This window comes from Morone saxatilis, unplaced genomic scaffold, assembly GCF_004916995.1.
Source record: "Morone saxatilis isolate NCDOM2014 unplaced genomic scaffold, NCSU_SB_2.0 Contig11, whole genome shotgun sequence".
Classification (NCBI taxonomy): Eukaryota; Metazoa; Chordata; class Actinopteri; family Moronidae; genus Morone; species Morone saxatilis.
Genome location: NW_023339663.1, coordinates 26,100,013 through 26,118,398, shown reverse-complemented (window position 1 = coordinate 26,118,398; position 18,386 = coordinate 26,100,013). Strand labels below are relative to the sequence as shown.

Genomic DNA, 18,386 nt, shown 5'->3' with positions numbered 1-18,386 from the left:
TCACTGTCACACTGTCATAGCTTACTGGGACACATGGATAGAACAGAGCCATTGCTTATGTTATTAGTAACACCTGTGCTTTTACATTTAGTATAATAAATTAAAATGTCTGCTGTGAAGGCTGGTAACCATTAAATACATTGCATGCATTATATTTGTGTACATTGTAGACTAAGTTGTTTTAGCATCAAAGTTCTTTACAGTTCAGCTGCACTGTCCTGTTTGCTTTTAGTTTAACAGGAGTATAGCTATGAGTTATTGTAGCTACTATCTTCGTTTAGTGTGTTAGCATGCTACCATTTGTTAATTAGCAGCCTTAGATGTACAGAAAGTACACATGAGGCTGATTGAAAAATGATAATATGTTTCAGCCATGTTGCTAGGTTTTTCAAATGTTGCCACAAACTCACCTGTGACCAGGATCCGGTGCTCCACTCGGGCGGGCAGGCCTGGGTGTGGCAGGGCTGGACCTGGGCCGGAGAGATGACGGGACAGAGGGAGTGCGCCACCACCTCTTCCCTCTGGTAAGTCACCTTCCTCAGGCAGCGCAGCATCCTGGTCTGCTGACCTCCTCCACACGAGCGACTGCAGGACCCCCAGTCTCCTGTCGCCCAGCTGTAGAGGGACACCAAGAGGGAAATGGTGAGGTGGGACACTCGAGGAAAATATAACATGTGCAACAGTCAACAGTAGATGACAGCAGTGCACCCGGTCAGTACAGCCAACCACAGGTTCAAACCTGCTGCATTTATTTTGGGCCCAAACACAGATTTTCACCCTGAATTGCCAGTGAGTACTCGGGGATCACACAGAGGACTTCTGAAAACCACTGATTATTAGGTGGTTATAAACTCCAAGTGGTGAACTAGCTTGTTCTTTCTTGCTTTTCTCAACAGTTATGATTCATGAAAGCCTAGACCTGCTGCGTTTAAAATACTCACAATATTTTCACACATTGATCTCTGTCATTGCACAAATTGGTAGTTAAGGGCAGACAAAGAAAATACACACGCCAAAATATATATACATGTCCATCCATCTCTCTCGGTACTGTACGTATGTGAAACTAAACATGAAAACCATATTGTATATACAGCTCTCCATAAAAGCTTTCCCAGGTCTCCAAGGCCGACCGCAATATACAACATACAATGAGGCTACATACAGTGCAGATGGGGGCTACACTCCCTCTCTCCTCTATTTTGTCATCTGCTGTCTTTTTTACGTTCCTCTTTCTTTCTCTTCCCACCTGTCCTCTCTCCCCTTATAATTTTATTTCCAATCTCCTTTCTTTTTGTCTATTTTTCTTTGTTTATCCTGTCCTCTTCTCTTCTCTAGTGTCGTTGAAATCCTGCTTTGCCACTGATGAAAGCCTACTGCTGCTTCTAAAATAGCTTCTGTCTTGGCATCGGGGCTGAAGGGGGAGATTACAGCAAATGAGTGGTCTGACAACCACAGGCTTAGAAAAGGGAGATGGGCAGATGGCTCAGTCCAGTTCTGAGACGACATGCTGCCGCAAAGACCATTCCTCCATGCCGCCGACCTGCTTCAGGGGAAGAAAAAATGCTTTCATTCTCTCTCAAACGCCACAGACAAATGAAGCAGAAGGACTAAACTGCAATTTGGAAACGGGAAAGATGTGAACCATTGGGACAGAAAGCATCGGTTTTGGATTTTTGGGGACTGTTTGCTTTTTTTTCCATCTGTTTTGCCTGACTTATAAATAACAATATATCATTGGGGGAAAGTGCCACTCTGCTTCGCTGCAAACCACCACTGACCTAGCTGTAATTTGTATCTCTGAAATGTTTCAATAACTGACATATTTTGAGGTAGAAGTGTGCATAACTGCTGCAAGAGTGGTTCTGAGAAGCTCACCCATGATTTTTTTAAGTACTTGTATGGCTGCACACCAGTTACCACCAATGAATGAACATTTATTCCTAACCTAATATTGAGTCTGATTGGAAGCCAGCAGTTCTTCAAGTGTTTCTGCTTAATTATATACCAAAATGACCACCTCTACCAAAAAGGCTGCTATACATTAGTTTTGAAAAGTGCTGTATAAATAAATGTATTATTATTATATTCTTATTATACCCATATTAACCAGGACTCAAAGTATTTTTAAACCCAGATTCATACATTTTTACATGTGTGTGGTTTGGTGTGCTTTGGTGAAGATTTGTCATCTGTATTCATTTTGCTTGCAAAATCATCCCATCTATCTATATTTCTCAGTATTTCACTCCAATATGGTCGTTCGATGGTCTCCGACATTTGCATTCCTTTCTTTGAGTTCTTTACAATGTTGGTATTTGGTTGTGTTGCAGTTGTACCAATTAACGTTTTTTCTGTATATAAGTGTATATATAAGACAAAAATTCAAATCATTTGCTGTGACAACCTACTCACAAACTTCAGAATAAAAGCTATTTATCAAAATCTATAAAACACATATTTAAAACTACTACCAAAGACTTAATTAGAATTTGAAATTTTTGATTTTTTTGGTGGAAACAACAAGATGAAAAGCAGATGTCATTTCAGACATCTTGTCTACAATTGTCCATGTGGTAGAATTCCCCTTAATACATGCTTTCTCTGGCCTCATCAACCTAGTGAATGACCTTGTCCCTATTATTTAATTCCCTCATTGTATATTTTAATACCTTGAAAATGTAGTAGAGTTGTTGATTTCACATGTTAATTGTTACTGGAGGTCCTAATTTCAGTAAAATTAACTTTTATTGAAAATGTATGTTTGATTAATGTGTGTTATTCCTTTTACTCGTATGTTGCCTCTTAAGGGCATTCTTCAATGTATTCTTCTTACAATTTTGATGAATACAGGCCTTGGTCAGTGTCTCGTGCATACATCTTTTGTCTCTATTTCTCTGCACATCTTGTCTGGCACAGGAACAACATGTCTCACTTTGATCTGTCTACATATCCCGCTGTGTGTTGCACAGAGAAATCCCCAACCTGCGGTAAGTGACTCTACAGATGGCCTCTGCCAAGAGAAAGAGCAAAATAACAGCAGAGATGGAACTACAGAGGATGAGAAGACGGAGAGGCAAAAGGAGGTGGGGATGGGGCTGCATTGGAGAAAGCAAAGAAAAAAAAACATTAACTTTTAAGAAAATGTATGAGATATGAAAATATCTCGTCCTAACTGCACGCTGGGGTGGAAGATTGAACTGGCAACTTAAAATTCTCCTTGCATCCCCGTTTAATGTTCAGAAACTGTTGCTACACTGCAGTCGAGTATCCCCGTTTTCCCTGACAGGCTAACAGCAATATGGGGAGTGGAGGTTTGAAGCAGGTCTAAAGCAAAGGGGGGTAGATGGGAGTGAAGGGGTGAGGGTTTGGGGAGGGGGAGAGTTTGACTGGCTCTGCATGGCTAGACTGGCCGGGCCCCGTGGGAATCCCACCGTCTCTGCACAATAAAACATGGATAGGCCTGTCAGCACCCGAGATACACGCTGCAGAGATAAGCAGGCACTTTTACATTCCCCCTCCTGTCAGACACACTCGCACACACACACACTCACACACAGAGCGCACATGCATCCCACCTCATTGTCAATTTTGCTTTTCTCTGCCGGGCTCTTGAATGCGTGCCCATACATCCTGGAGGTCTTAATGCAGTCATTAAAGCTTTCATGCTGCTCACTCAACTCAACTCTCTTCTTGTGCAGCACCCATAAATTGGCCCATACACACAACCAGCTGAGAAATGCTGTCAGCTACTGTATAATAAGATCCACGGGTGTCAAACACTGCTTTATTTTCCTGAACGGACGTCCACACTTGCTATTTATCTGGGCTATACCATTTTCTTTACTCAAACAAAGGGGGAGGTCAAGACACGCAACAAAGCTGTTTAATACCTTTCGTCAAGATAAGAGAAATGGTATGCCCAAGATTAGGGCCAGGAAATGCCCTCTCGGGTGGTGGGAAACTTAGTGAGAAACAGAGGCTGTATGTTGGAGGTGTAACCGATAGCTGTCTGGCTTGTTCAACCCCTGACACAGAAGAAAGTTCAGTCTGGACTTGTTGTGGCATGGCTAATGGTGGACAAAATGACAACATCATTAACATCAAACACATGTAGCCTGTGTTTCTATTTTTACCCCCTGGTTTGGATCTGAAATACATTATTTCAGCATCATACATTTGGAAAATGTGTGTGTGCATGCCGCCCTGTGTGTGTGTGTGTGTGTGCATTTGGGTGTATGTGTGTGTACTCTCTCTGAACCCAAGACACGGTTCCCTGCCTGTTCTTTGGAGCAGTGCTGTAAATCAAGCTAGCTCCAGTTCCCTCAGCCAAAGGCCTACATAGGAGAGAGGCCATTTATTCAGTGCTGTTTCAACTTGTTACTCCACTGCACTTTAGCCTGGTTTCCTCCTTTGCTTGCTGCTCTCGTCCCTGAATGCGCAGTCCTTTAAAAATGCATGCCATTAAGCACAATGTCTAGACAATGGAGATAAAACATGGGCATGATTTCGCCACTGAGAAAGTGAGGAAGGCTTTGGGCTGAGAATTTCTGAGAAGGATGATGTGCACTGAAAGCAGTAATCACTCTGAGTTGGCTCCCTCCCTCTCTTTAGCCTTGTCTTTCTTTATTTTTCTTTCTCTTTCCTTTTCTCAAGTGTCCACTAAAGTAAAAGGCCCATTCCAGACTTGGAAACACCATCTTGTATTTACTTCATGACAAAAACAATTAACCAATCGTTTGAACCTTTTGTCGAGGGGTTTAGATGAGGAATGACAGGGCCATAGACAGGGTTTTAGAAATACTGAGTTCACAAGTCCAAATTCCCAAACAGAACCCCACCTATCTAAGAAATGTTTGCCAACAGCTTAACTTTGCAAAAAATTCTGGGTATTTAAAAACAAGACTAAGAGGTTATGCTATCAGCTCTGTGAGGCTGTACATAGGCACCGCAGTGCTTTGAGCTACATGCCGATGACAGCATCCTCATAATTATGATGCTAACAAGATGATGTTTAGCATTTAACACATTGACCGTGTTCACATCTTAGTTTGCATGTTAGCAAGCTACCAATTGCTAATTATCTCTAAACACAAACTACACCTAAGGCTGATGTGAACTTCTAGAGACACACATTTTACGCTTTATTAATTCATTTGACTGTTCCATTTCTTTTTTCTCTATGTATCTATGTATCTTCACATCATACATCATTGTCTGAAAGTAGTTTCAAAGACTGCTCTACACTGCCAGTTATGTGTTTTGTTCTATTTATTATAGACAAATAGGTCAATTAGATCATTAGAGATATTTAAATAGTTATTTTGTCTACAAAATATAAGAATCAGCATTAAAATTCCAAGTCCACATTCAGTCCACATCCAATATGTGTGTAATCACAGATTCCCAGTAATATTACTGAGGACATGGTCTTGGTGACCTCAATGGTCTGAAGCCAGGGCTGGGAACACACAGCGTACAATTTAGTTTGAACAAGTGAAGAACACTTAAAAAAATGCATTCTTAAATGAAGAGTCCTTGACAGTAATAACAAAAGTAAATGATTTCTTGCATATTTAAAACAATTATGTTTATAATTGTAATGCATTTAGGTTTTGTGGTCCTCTACTGGTTAAGGCTTGCCAGGCTAAGACTATATTAAACTAAAAGCCTTTTCTCAGCAAGTAGTAGAGCAAAGCTTCACATCACAGACAAAACAAAACAGACGTTACATGATCCTGTCATGTCAGTGTGATTAAAATCCACTTTGCACTCAGATGGACACACAGCTGGAGCAAGCACTGCAATGGAATAAGTAAAGGCTGATGCAAAAAGACAGCAGATAGGGAGCACTTTCATGTGTTTTCTCAAAAAGGAAAATGGAAAAGAAATGAAAAATTAGAGAGTGGGCAGAGAAGAGAGGAGGACAGAGAGAGGGGAAGAACACAGGCTGAGCAGAGTGGTGGCTGGCCACAGTAAATGGACCACAGGCAACCTCTAGACTGCTCAACCACAGTGTGTGTGTGTGCCTGTAATAAAAACAGCGCCTAAGGTTCCTGAAAATTTGGCAACATAAAGACACATGCCACATATCCCACAGCCAACTGTACACGAAGAAATGCCCTGACTAGCACACACAAACACACACACAGCAGCAGAAGCAGCAGCAACAGCAGCAGCAGCAGCACTTACTATGCAGGGCATGGCTGTGTGTTGCAGAGATGGGAGCCCAGTGTTGGTCTGGTGTGGGGATTACACATGGTGGAGTTGACCTGAACCTTCTGGTCCTGCAGACAGATAGCCTTGGTGGAGATGCGACCTGATGGGAAAACAGGAAGAGAGAAAGAGAGAGCTTGAGGGCGAGGGGAGTGGAGCTACAAGGAAAACAGTCAGCACACAGGCACACATGCACACACACACTTGTCATCAATCCACTGACAAGTGAGCAGGGGGTGCTGTGTGTCTTTTGGGACCAACAGAGTCTGAACTTCTCAGTTGACAAAGGTGCTTTTCATTAGCCTTAACACACTTCCTTGAGCAGACTGGACAACAGGAATTACACACAATACAAAGGCACATTCAAACTCATACACACACAGGCAGACACCACATACACAAACATAGAGATAATATCTAACTGATTTGACGGTTCACCAGCCCACCGAGATTTGTCCCCCTATGTCCAATGGCCAGTACACCACCTCCACCTGCTGTGTCTAGTTGCAGCATGATTGGAAAATTGCTGTTCAGTGGAGGGGATTAGCGAATGGTCAACTCATGTACACAGCACATATACATTTCCTCTAGTTTCATTACTCAAACAAACATGAGCAATCCCACATACAAACACAAACAGTCTCACCTCCAGCACAAGGAGCAGAGCAGTCAGAGCGCACCACACCCCAGCTGTAGTCGGGTTTCCTCTCAGTGCGAGGCAGGGTGTACTCCCACACCACTCCCGGGTTCTTTCCCTGCAGAAGGATCTGTCAGGCAAGAGCACAGTAAGTCAGAAAGGTGTCACGTGTGAATGTAGTTTGTCTTATATCCGTTATCCACCCAGGGGGAACAGCACACATCACCCTGTTTCACATAAACATCAGGTTTAAAGATCTTCACATTAAACTCGGAGTCATCAAACACTTTTTTCCAGGTGGCTCTAGGGGTTAAAACCAGCAGCTTTCCTCCCCTAAATCTTCACGCTGCCAGTATATACTCTAATATGTTACACATTAATACACAATAATACACAATTATAAGCCTTTAGGACATAGGGTCAACAATTATAGCCAAGATACGTTTTTGCTGGAGAACACCACAATGATGGTTGTCCACTTTCCCTCTTTCTTTCTTTACTTTCATTATTGATAAATCTGTCATTTTAACTTAAAGCTCCAGTGTGTAACATTTAGGAGGCTCTATTAACAGAAATGGAATACAATATTCATAGGTATGTTTTTATTAGTAATGAATTAATATCGGAATCGTTGTGTTTTCGTTAACTAAGAATGAGACGTTTTTATCTACAGACACCATGGGTCACCTTCAATGGAGTCTGCCATATTTGAGCCGCCATGTTTCTACAATAGCCCAACACGGACAAACCAAACACTGGCTGTAGATTGGGCCTTTCACGTTTTCCACATGTTTTCACGGCCCGTTCTTATTCCCAGGTTGTGAAATACAGACGCCAGCGGTGTTCAGTTATTTGTAATCTGAAACAGCTAGATGACACTAAATCACACCGGTCATTTAGCAATTCATTGTTTTATTTAGAAAATGTTAGGAAATATTGACAATTGTCCTTTACAATTGTCTAGAAGCATCTTAAAATTGCCTGTAAAAAATTCCTGACAGTCCAAAACTAAAAGACAATTCAAAATTATATTAAAGAGTGAAAAAACAACAACTCTTTACATTTCAGATTAATTGTTAATTAATTGTTTCAGTATTCCCTAATTTCTGGATTGTCTGCTGCTATAATTTCAAAAACAGCCACACTAAATAACAATAAAAAGTCTTCCCCTACATACAGTATGATGTATACCCTCTGTTTCAGCCAGTAATAAATATGTCACAATATTTTCTTCTGTATTGGTAGGAGTCCAATAATCTATAGAGTATGTCCTACACTGTATAAATAAAAAAGGGCATGACAGGAGTGCAGTGAAAGGAGAGCAGAAACAAATGGTCCATATGTTATGGATTCCACTACCAGAAACTTAAAGTAAGATCGCTGACAACGTGGCGGCCTAATTCAGCCATTTAGGTCCCACTGAGCTGTTAGATCTGCTACCCACTAACCAGAAGGCTCTAGAGACATTACAGAGCGCTTTGTTCCCTCTCTAGTCCAAACTGACTGACCACACTATTATAGGGTCATTATATTTGGACATTACAGTGCACATATGAGGGACAATTTCCATTTTCTTTTGAGAGTTAGCTCTTTTTTACCACATCCTTTCTACTGGCCAGTTACCTTTCCCTGCACAGGAGATTTATTTGGACATTCAAGTCAAGCAGAGACTAACGGATGAATAAAAGCAGACATACCCATTACAGGAGAAGCATCAGGCTATCATTAAAGCAACCCCATGAGGATTCACTGCCATGGTGAAGAATTTTGTTTGAGGTGAATTTACATAGTCAGCTCATAGTGTGTCATTTTAAACCATTCAAAAACACTGCACTGGATTGTGTTCAGTATAGTTATGTTATGTTTTACAGCCCACCTCAGTTTAGTTCAGGTTGGGCGAGTATTAATCCTCAATCCATTTGGCAAATTGTATTAAGTCCAACTGTCAACAGCCATTCCAATGCCTGACAAACATATCAAGTCTATCAATATCTGCAATAATGAGCTTTGACAAGTGTATTTTCTTTGGGGTGTATCCTAAAGTACAAGGAATCTACCATCAACCATCCAACTTAGGAAGCCAAGCGCCTCCTGGGTTCAATCCACATTCAACAGTCCTGGGGCGCTTCCACTGACTGGACCAATCACCTTCTGTTACATGTTAACTGTTCCATGTGTACGTTCGGCCCGGCTCCAGACAGGAGGGCAAAAGGAGAGATGTTGTTGTGGAGAGGAGCAAGGAGCTGTCTAATGTCTAACGCTTGAGGGAGAATGGACAGGTGCATGGCAGTGTTCTAAAAACAATGGGAAGTTAGTTATTGGAGTTTAGTCCAATAATTTGGCCTGCTCATCAATAATACTTGCAGCTGAAATTGTTTTCAGGATTTTTTCTTGGGCACCTGTCAAAGTCTAAAAACCCCCATTCTAAAACATGCTTGTCTGCTCATGTTATCTGTTTTCTGTACGATTGTCATTCAAAACCCAGAAATTCTTCAGTTTAATCACACTGAATTAGGCTTGCATGCTAAAACCTGCTGTGCATATCATTCTGTACTGATAAGAAAATTGTATGTAACTCTGAAACCAAGTGCATCCAAGTGCAAAAACAGATTGTGCTTTGATTTACGTCACACCGTCAAGCACTGATAATAGACACTGGATCAAATGGTTTGTTTGATTTCACATCAGATACACAAAGCCCTATCTAATTATTTTCCAAAAAACAACCATCATACATCACTATCGGTTCCTACTAGCTGCCCATGTCCAGATTTTTTTCATAGTCAATGCTTTTAGCCACATAAATCCACAAAATCTTATTAGAGTGCTACAGAGCTACCCCAAGTTTAACATTTTCACACTCATTGTCTGTGCCCCATCTAAAGTTGAGGACGTCTAGCCTAAATTGTGAACTTGTGGCCTTGGCCTCTACTGAACTGCATAATAATTGGCGACACTTTAACACCCACACTTCCTTTGCTGGCGCTACCCACCGCCAACCAAACCCAAACCCACTGCCACAGAAAAGTGCCACCACTAACCACACTGGGACTTTATGCTTATCCAAGCACCCAACTCTTACCAACATTCCTGCACTTTCTCCAAACAACCACCAATGATGTGAACCGGCAGCTATAAAAACAACACTTTTATAATCCATTTACAGTAACGAAGGGCATACACATCCTTGTAGCCTTTACGCTTTCTAAATAACTGACCGTACTTTCCTAAGCCATCCACAATGTTGAATACACCCAACCAACCACAGCCTTAACATTGTCTGCAAGCAGAGACACTAATTTTCAAATAATTATTTTAGACATATCCAAACCTGTCTCCTCTCTACTTCTTCAGTTTGGGACAACTGCAGCCAAAGCTCATCCCCTGACACCCATCCCGATAAGAACAAAGACTAATATCCCACCTATCCATACAACGAACCAAAATCCCCAAACCAGAATGCACGCTGCCCTTGTGAATTCTTTGGTAGTCAAAGCAAACCAACAGCAGCAGCAAAATAGCGCCTTGACTAGTCACAACACATAAATCTACCAAAGCTCTACAGCCAGCTAATAAATGACCCTTATCTGGACTGTCAACAAAAACTTCTATAAGTCGGAATTGCATGCAGAGAAAGAGTGCAACAGTAACCCAAGTTAGTCAGTTCAGGTTCAAATTTAACAATAAACCAGCTCGCATAGCTAGATCTTGGCCAAAGAATCCATATTACTTGGTCAGTGCTAAGTTCTGTGCAAGCCTGTACCTTTGCTACCTGAATGAATGGGTTTTTTACTTCCACAACCAATAGTGCCTGAAAAAGACCATCTCACTTCACTTTTTAGCATAAAAAAACACATCAGACAAGGAAAGTACTGCTGTTCGGCAGGATGAAACAAAATTTAATTAAAATGGGTGAATCCAAAATAATTAGATCAAAAGTTTGACAAATCACTTAAGTCAGGACTTTTAAATTTGTGCATGAGCAAAATAAAAGCAAACATGCAGCCAAACAATGCTTAAATTACACTTAAAATATTCTAATACAGGTACAAAAATATATTATTGGGAGATCCAACTTGCCGTTACATATTAATGGGGAACGTTTGCAGTCCCTGAATGGCTTTATTATTATGGCTACTATATCTTACTTATGTTCTTTGGCTTCATAGGAAAATTACATTTATTGATAGAAACATATATTTCCTGGAGGAAAATCCAGGATGAGGTTGTGTGATTGATGTGAGTGTGTCTTCCTACAGTGCGACATCAGACCACAGTGTCTTAGTTTTCACAACCCAACTACCACACCACTCATCAAGTCAGATGAGAGGATGATGAATTAGCATCCGGTGGACACATATATCAATCTCACTTGTGGACCCACCATGCTTTGCCCTGGACTGGCATGACCTCGCCTTCTCAAAACCACAAGAATTCAGGGGGAATAACCCTATTTGGTATCGACTGAGACCTCAGCCATAATGTTATGTCTGTTCCTGCCTCCTCTACTCCCCCCCCCCACCAGCTGAGCAGCTGTGCAGATGTGAACACCTTGTCACAGTTTACACTCGCACTTCTCAACATTTGTTTTTCTTTGAGTGCTTCAAGCTGAGTAAGGGTCTGGGAGAGATCGGTGCGTATACCCTCCCCCTCACACTCTCAGTTTTTCTGTGACAGCGCCAGTTAAGTAGAATGTGTGAAACAGATGAAGATCAGCAGTCAGTCGACTCATTTGGCTCTTTTCATTTGCAGTGAAAGTCCCTGTGCCCTGACCTTAACTTCTCACATCCAAAGAGTTCAATTGCAGAGTTCTTAATCTTTTAATCTCACTCTCCCCCTCTCTCTATCCTTCTCTTTCTATCAACCCCTTTCTCCTTTTTGTAATTACAGGACATACTTATAGAGATTATGCTCGTGTCATCTGCAGATCAGCAGCATGCTACCGCTGAGTGCTCTGCTGGACAGATGTATGACTGGGACACACGGACAAGCCGGAGGAGCATCATCAGACTTAGGTAAATCCATTCTTTAAAGAACATTTATGGTTATTACAACTTGGGTCTTGGGTAACTGTTTCTCTCAGTTATTGTAACACTGTATTCATCACTTTATTTGAAGTAAACCCAAAAGTGACCACACACAAAATCTGGAAACTTGTCTACATGGATTTCTCTTCAACCTAAATTTGACTAACCTGGTGGCTTCTTTAAAACCTCTATGATTGTTTGCTCCATTTGACTGCTGTGAATCAATAAAAAAAGAAGGTTTTATTTCTCTCATTTGCTGGATTTCTCACTACCATCACTCCTTCTCCTCATTCACTCTCTTGCTTTTTTAACCACTTTAGCAATCTCTATCTCTCTCAAATAAGCCAACACAAACCAAAGGAAGCTTCTTATACTGCAAGCCGACGCAGATGTCAAAGCTGGGTACACATAATAAACCATGTTAGGACACATAATTTGGTCCATGAACTCCGCCTGGCCTAAAACCATTCTAAAAATTGGCCTTATGTTTTGTTTTGTTTTTAAATACTTTACTCATCCCTAGATTGTGGCATTGCAGTATGCAAATATTCGTTAGGAAATAATCACAAAATCTATCTATCTATCTTTTGGGAATGACAATATTAGATTGTTGTTACTTGCATCTCTGCAAGCATTCATCTTGCAGAGGGAAACAACAACGGGCTGTTCAAATGCAAAGTACAGCAGCTACTCCGCTAAACTGCCCACAAACACAAGTCTCTTTTCTAAAATAGCTACATAAACACTCAGACATTTCCTGATGGCCAAACAAGTGACCAAGCAAGCCAAGCACTTGGGAAATATCACACTGGTATTCTTCCTGGATATTTAGGCCAATCATTCCTGCTCAAACCGCAGTATTTCAGTAGCCCAAGGGACTGAGGGGAGACCAGCTTTTACATGACTAACACTTCAACCATAATGGAGGGAGAGAAAAAAGTCTGCTCGTCACCTGGTTTCCACTTCTGTTTCCACAGCTAGGGTTCAGAGTTCAAGAGAAAATAAATGCTTTCGCTGACAAAGTTATGTGGGAAGAACATCCCACACATCCCAACACCATTCACATAAACCTACAGAGTCATAAGGATAATGGCTCGGCCACTTGTTGAATATTAGTTTTGCTCTCAGGAGGAGACGCCTGTCCAGCATCACATTCTGCTGCTTCAAGACGGGTAAAGACTTGCATTCCCCTGGAAGCTCTGGTTTCTGACACACCACTGATTACAAATGTCGGGCAAAAAAGCACCACCAGCTCATAAATCACCTCCTATAATATGCAGAACATCTCACTCCAAGCAGCCATCTGATTTTATACTTTTCATCCCTGCCTCTAAAGGACAGTTGACTTAGGGATTTTACTCGCTCTATTAGCCCCGAATCATATGGTTGCAACAAAGCACTTTTGAGATCAGTGGCCATAGGGGCCACACATCCATGGCTTTCAGTATGTGTACGTGGACAAACATGTGACTGTGCTTACAGTACCAAGAAACTGAACCGTATATAAACAAGGGCCAGGCTTCTGCCATGTGAGACTGAGCTGAATAGTGAAAGTGGCACAAAGGCTGGTTTAGACTAATTGCGCCACATCCCCCCCACCCTTTCTGATGCCTTCGGGGTCTCTCTCTCTCTCTTATGCTTAAAGAATTGGTTCAACAAATTTACACAAAGCATATTTTCTTGCTCACCCTTACTTGTGTCTGGCCATGGAGATTTGTTGTTTTTTGAAATATCTAAAACCTCTAAAACCTCCACTGCTAACCAAATACAATGGAGAATAGAGCCGAAACACTGAACTGTGTTCAGACAAAATGCAAAGTTGATTTTAAAAGTGTTGTGATTGCATCTAATGCACAGTCATGAGTTTCCCCAGGGTGGCACAGATTGTGGAGAAGAGGTGCTTATTAAGCTTCCTAACTTAAATTCATGTACAAAGATGGGAGGAAAAAGGAAGAGAGACTCAGTTCTCATGATGGAAAACAGTCGAACCATGCGGAGCGCCTGGTGAGTCCTGAGATCAGGGGAAATTCACTTCACCTTCCATCTGAGCACACCATTTGAACAGCAACATCAGTAAAGAACTAGTACCTAAGAAACGTATTGACAGTGTGTTCTGCATTAACCAGCCATTGAAACTGTTGGCTTTGATTGTAGATACGTTGAGAACTTTTTTTGTATTTCCTCTTCTGCTATGTACCCTTATATTCTCTTTCTTTCCCTCTGTCACTCACCAAGAGGACAGCTCTGAACAGGACAGGCTGTTTGAACCCCCCAAAGCTCCTGATTTTCCTGATTAAAGCCTTCCACAAAACCAACCCATCCCCAGATCATCCCTGACATAACGAATCACCAAACACAATTAATCCCCCACAGAAGCACTGCACTCCGCTACAACCACCCCTGTTTTCCCTACCACCCAAACTTCTTTTTTTATCTAAGCCTATTCATATCCAGACATAAGAAAAAGAGGCACGGCAGCTCTGCCAGGGACCCTGTCACTGTCAATTGCCACAAACGGACATCACCCAGCAGCGGCGGCTTACTTCAAACACCAGCGTCTCATTAGTAGGTCCAGCGGCATACAGGCTCTCTGGCTTGTTGAAAGAGCGCTGGTAGTCGAACACAGCCCCACCGAAGTGGAACTTCCCTGGCCAGTCCACAGTCCAGTCCCCGGTCAGGTAGTACTTCCTCTTCAGAGAGCGGACAGCCAGGTAGCTGGTGGAGACCTCCATTTCCTGAATGCGAATGCTGCGTGCCCCAGCTGGGACCGTTACCATGGAGTAATACTCTGAGGAAGAAAGGAGGAGAAAGGAAAGTCAATGCCGAATCAAGCTTAGATATTTGTTTAATGCTTTTCTCTAATTCTTATGTCCTGTTTCATCACACAATCCTGTCACCCATGCACGCACAAACCTTTATCCCTGCTTTACCTCATTATGCACTCAACTTTAACTCTGGTCTAGAAGTGAATCAGTCTGTTATGAAGTGGGATTAGAAGCATGTGGGTGTGTGTGGTTTTTCTCTTTTTCTTTGTCCGCTTAAGTGTCTCTTTGTCTTGCAGAATGACAACATTTATGCCAACATACAGACACTCTACAAACAAAGACAAGCTTACCGTTAGCCCTGTGTTGAAGGGTGTACTGGCCCTTGAAGAACTTGCAAGTGGAGTTGTCTCCCTTACAGGCTCCGCAGGCATCTAGAGAGGCCTTGGAGCCCAGAATCTGGTCACAGCCTACTGCCTGCACACACACAAAAACACACATGCCATTAGTGTGGATGGAGCTAGAATTAAGGAGGATGTCAGTGTAAATAATCTTTATTACCAACTCTTTTCAAGTCCTCATTTGAACATGAACGTACAGAGATATCTTTAATTCCATCTTTGTTGACATCAGTGTTCACATTACTACCACACCTGATCCATGGTGGGGTTATGCAGAATTACTCTTAAAATTAGATGAACGGTAGGGAAAGACGAATACGCAATAAAACAGAAACATTAAAGCTTTGTTCAGTTGGAAAAAAAATACAGAAAAACAGATAAAATATTGAAAGAAGTAAGAAAGTAAGAGAGATTTAGAAAGATCACTCATTACACTTCATTAAGCCAGGTTTTTAACACCTACCTGCACGTGTAGCATTCGCTGTAGCCTTTAATATGCTGAGCTAGATCCGCGCTGGGACCAATGGGAGCCATTTTCATTAGCGGTAAAAAAGAGTTTTGCTTATGCCTTTGTGCATCCTCCAAGCAATAAGATGACATACTGGCAATATAAGTACACCTTAAAGGACTGCAAGTATGGCAAGCAACATGCCTCCGTTCGAGAACTAGGTTTTAGACACATACCCAATTATCTAAATCTCTTACTTGAAAGTGAAACCGAAAGTAAGGACCAGTATCCGGAAAGATCCAATAGTTTACAAGTTTATGGATCTGTATCCAAATCTGTATATCTCTATATTACATCATACCATATCATATAAAATAAAATCTGTCAAAGATCCAGTCTGTAATCTTCTGCATACGGACAGTATCTGTCCATTTACAAACGTATGACCGTCTTAGATATTGTATTACTGTATTTCTGTGCATCATTTGTAATCACACTTTGCATTAAATAGGTAAAATAGGTAGCGTAGGTCAAGAAATTGGCTCTATAAGATTTCAAAATCAAAAAACATTGATTCTGGCACTAACTAACTATCTGCAACTCTCCTGCAACTTTGTTAGAAAAAGCTTTTCCAAAAATGACCTCATGTAACAATTTTCTCCCAGTAACCCTAGAATATGTTTTCCTGTGGAGCACTCTGAATCCACTCAGACAATGTACCTCACACACTCCATCGATGCAGACATCTCCTTTGTGGTCAGAGCAGGAGGTACCGTCTTTGACCTTGCTGGACATGGCGAAGAAGAAGTCAAAGTCTTCTGCAATGCAGTACAGCTTACAGATGTCTTCGTCTGCACACAGAACATACAAATGTATACAGTAAGACTGGTATCAATAAAAAAAGGAAAGCCTAAGTAAAAGTGTAAATAGTTTGAGGGCCATATTCCCCAAAGTTCTTATATGATATGGTAACTTTGAAGTTACCGTGGCTACTGTAATGCAACCTGTACAGTATGTCTCCTGCTGAGACAGAGTTGGAACAGACAGGAACTGACTGTGAATGCACCCAGGGGTATTCTGGTGGGGCTACAGGTTTATTTTGTAGTTCAGATCAGTTATCACAGACATGTCTCTACAGCCGTCTTTGATTAAAATAAATGACGGTGAAGGTGACTTGGCTCAAGGTCCCAGAAGGCAGTTCAGAATCTGTTCCTCTCTACATCACCTCCCATTCATCAACAGCTTAAACAGGCCTGGGACGCCAGCCAAACACACTGCTCTCCTTCATTGCACTCTCTCTCTCTCCCTCACTCTGCGTAACAAAGCTGGCCCGTAGGCTTCCTTTTTAAATCCATCCCCACTGTGTCAAAGGGTGCAGGTGGCTACATGTCTCCCATGCACATTACACAGAGTGATCGTTTCCTCCAGCTTTTTTGGCCCTAATCATTGCGGCAGTAAATAGAGGTTGGTATTACAGAAACACTTTTTAAAAGAGGTTTGGACCAGCGGAGGACGGCGGGGTGCAGAATGTAAAATATCTACAGAATTAAGAAAAAAAAGCTTGCCCTGAGCTATCTGCAATTTTCTGTGTATTTAGCAGCGCTGTGTGCTTTTAACAATGAGATTTCTTTTCTCGTGCATTCTGTGCCAAGAATAAAGTAAATCATGGGATGTCTTCATAATCCTTGAAAGGTACTGTGTATTTTAAAGGTAGAGAATCTGTTGGTTTACAATAAAAGATACAATACATTCTTTCACTCTCAATAACGATTGCAAGAAAAAATACAAAAACAGCCTCAGAGCAAATCAAACCACAGGACTGAACAGACTTGGATCTTATATCAACTGACCAACCTTACCATCCACTTTGGTGTAGGGCTTCCACTTATAATACCAGCCCCTGAAGGGCTTGCTGTTGTATTCAGCGCACTGCTGGGCCCGGAAGTCCACAGCGTTAAGAGGGCATGGCCGAGTGTTGCACAGCTGGTTGAGACGGCTGGAGCCTGAGCAAAATTTACCATTGTTCTGTGGCCTGGGTGGAAGACAAGACAAGACAGGGAAGAAGAAGAGAGGCAGAGAAAAACCTGTTAAGGATCTGAAATACCCTGCTTGTTTTATTACCACACTTTTACTAAAGTAACAATCCAAGCCAATTAAAAAGCCCCTTAATGTAATACTACTACACAGACACAACAAAGCCAGCCAATGCATGTGGGACTGTGCAGAACTGTGCTTGTGCCTGTACTCATTGCTACATACATTTCATTTAGATATCAAGATATATGTGTACGCATAAAGATACCCTGTGGAGGTATTCAAGTCAAGTCAAGTTTTAAATTAAAATGTTATTTATATAGCCCAAATCCCAATATGTCCCCAGGGGGCTTCGCAATATGCACAACATTCAACACCCTGTGACCTTAAACTCAATTTGGGTAAGGAAAAAACATTTTAACTGGAAAGAAAATAGAAGAAACTCTCAGGAAGAGCCACAGAAGAGGGACCCCTCTCCCCGGACAGACATGCAACAGATGCTGAGTGTAAAGAACAAACCAACAAAATCCCATTATATACACATTTTGATGAAGCAATTTCTGATACATTAAGATTATAAAATATATGGTAAATATCAGGTATGTACCAATAGTACAGCTATGGAAACAAGTTTTTACGTGTGGGTCTCCATTTTATGTGTATCAGGCAAAAGCTTGGGCAACACTGCTGCCACTTTCACATCATCACAATGATCAACAATTGGTGGCAGCAACACACAAAGACAGTAAAGAGGAAGACCTCAAGCTAACACAGATGTAAACATGGAATCAGTTCCAATGTCCCCCCCTAAGTCCTGGAGACTAAACCCTCGCAGACTTTGAAGCAATTTCACCTGTGCAT

General features: G+C 41.6%; 1 protein-coding gene across 1 annotated transcript in view; it reads right to left on the bottom strand.

The window, feature by feature from the left end:
- adamts18 (ADAM metallopeptidase with thrombospondin type 1 motif, 18) overlaps positions 1 to 18,386 on the bottom strand; it is a 62,746-nt gene that overhangs the window by 7,383 nt on the left and 36,977 nt on the right. The window contains exons 13-19 of the mRNA XM_035652033.1: positions 17,351 to 17,523; positions 16,212 to 16,342; positions 14,996 to 15,119; positions 14,424 to 14,668; positions 6,863 to 6,983; positions 6,193 to 6,319; positions 411 to 615 (exon numbers count right to left, since the gene is read on the bottom strand). Of these exons, the coding sequence (XP_035507926.1) occupies positions 411 to 615; positions 6,193 to 6,319; positions 6,863 to 6,983; positions 14,424 to 14,668; positions 14,996 to 15,119; positions 16,212 to 16,342; positions 17,351 to 17,523 (1,126 nt within the window). The remainder of the gene's footprint in view (positions 1 to 410; positions 616 to 6,192; positions 6,320 to 6,862; positions 6,984 to 14,423; positions 14,669 to 14,995; positions 15,120 to 16,211; positions 16,343 to 17,350; positions 17,524 to 18,386) is intronic.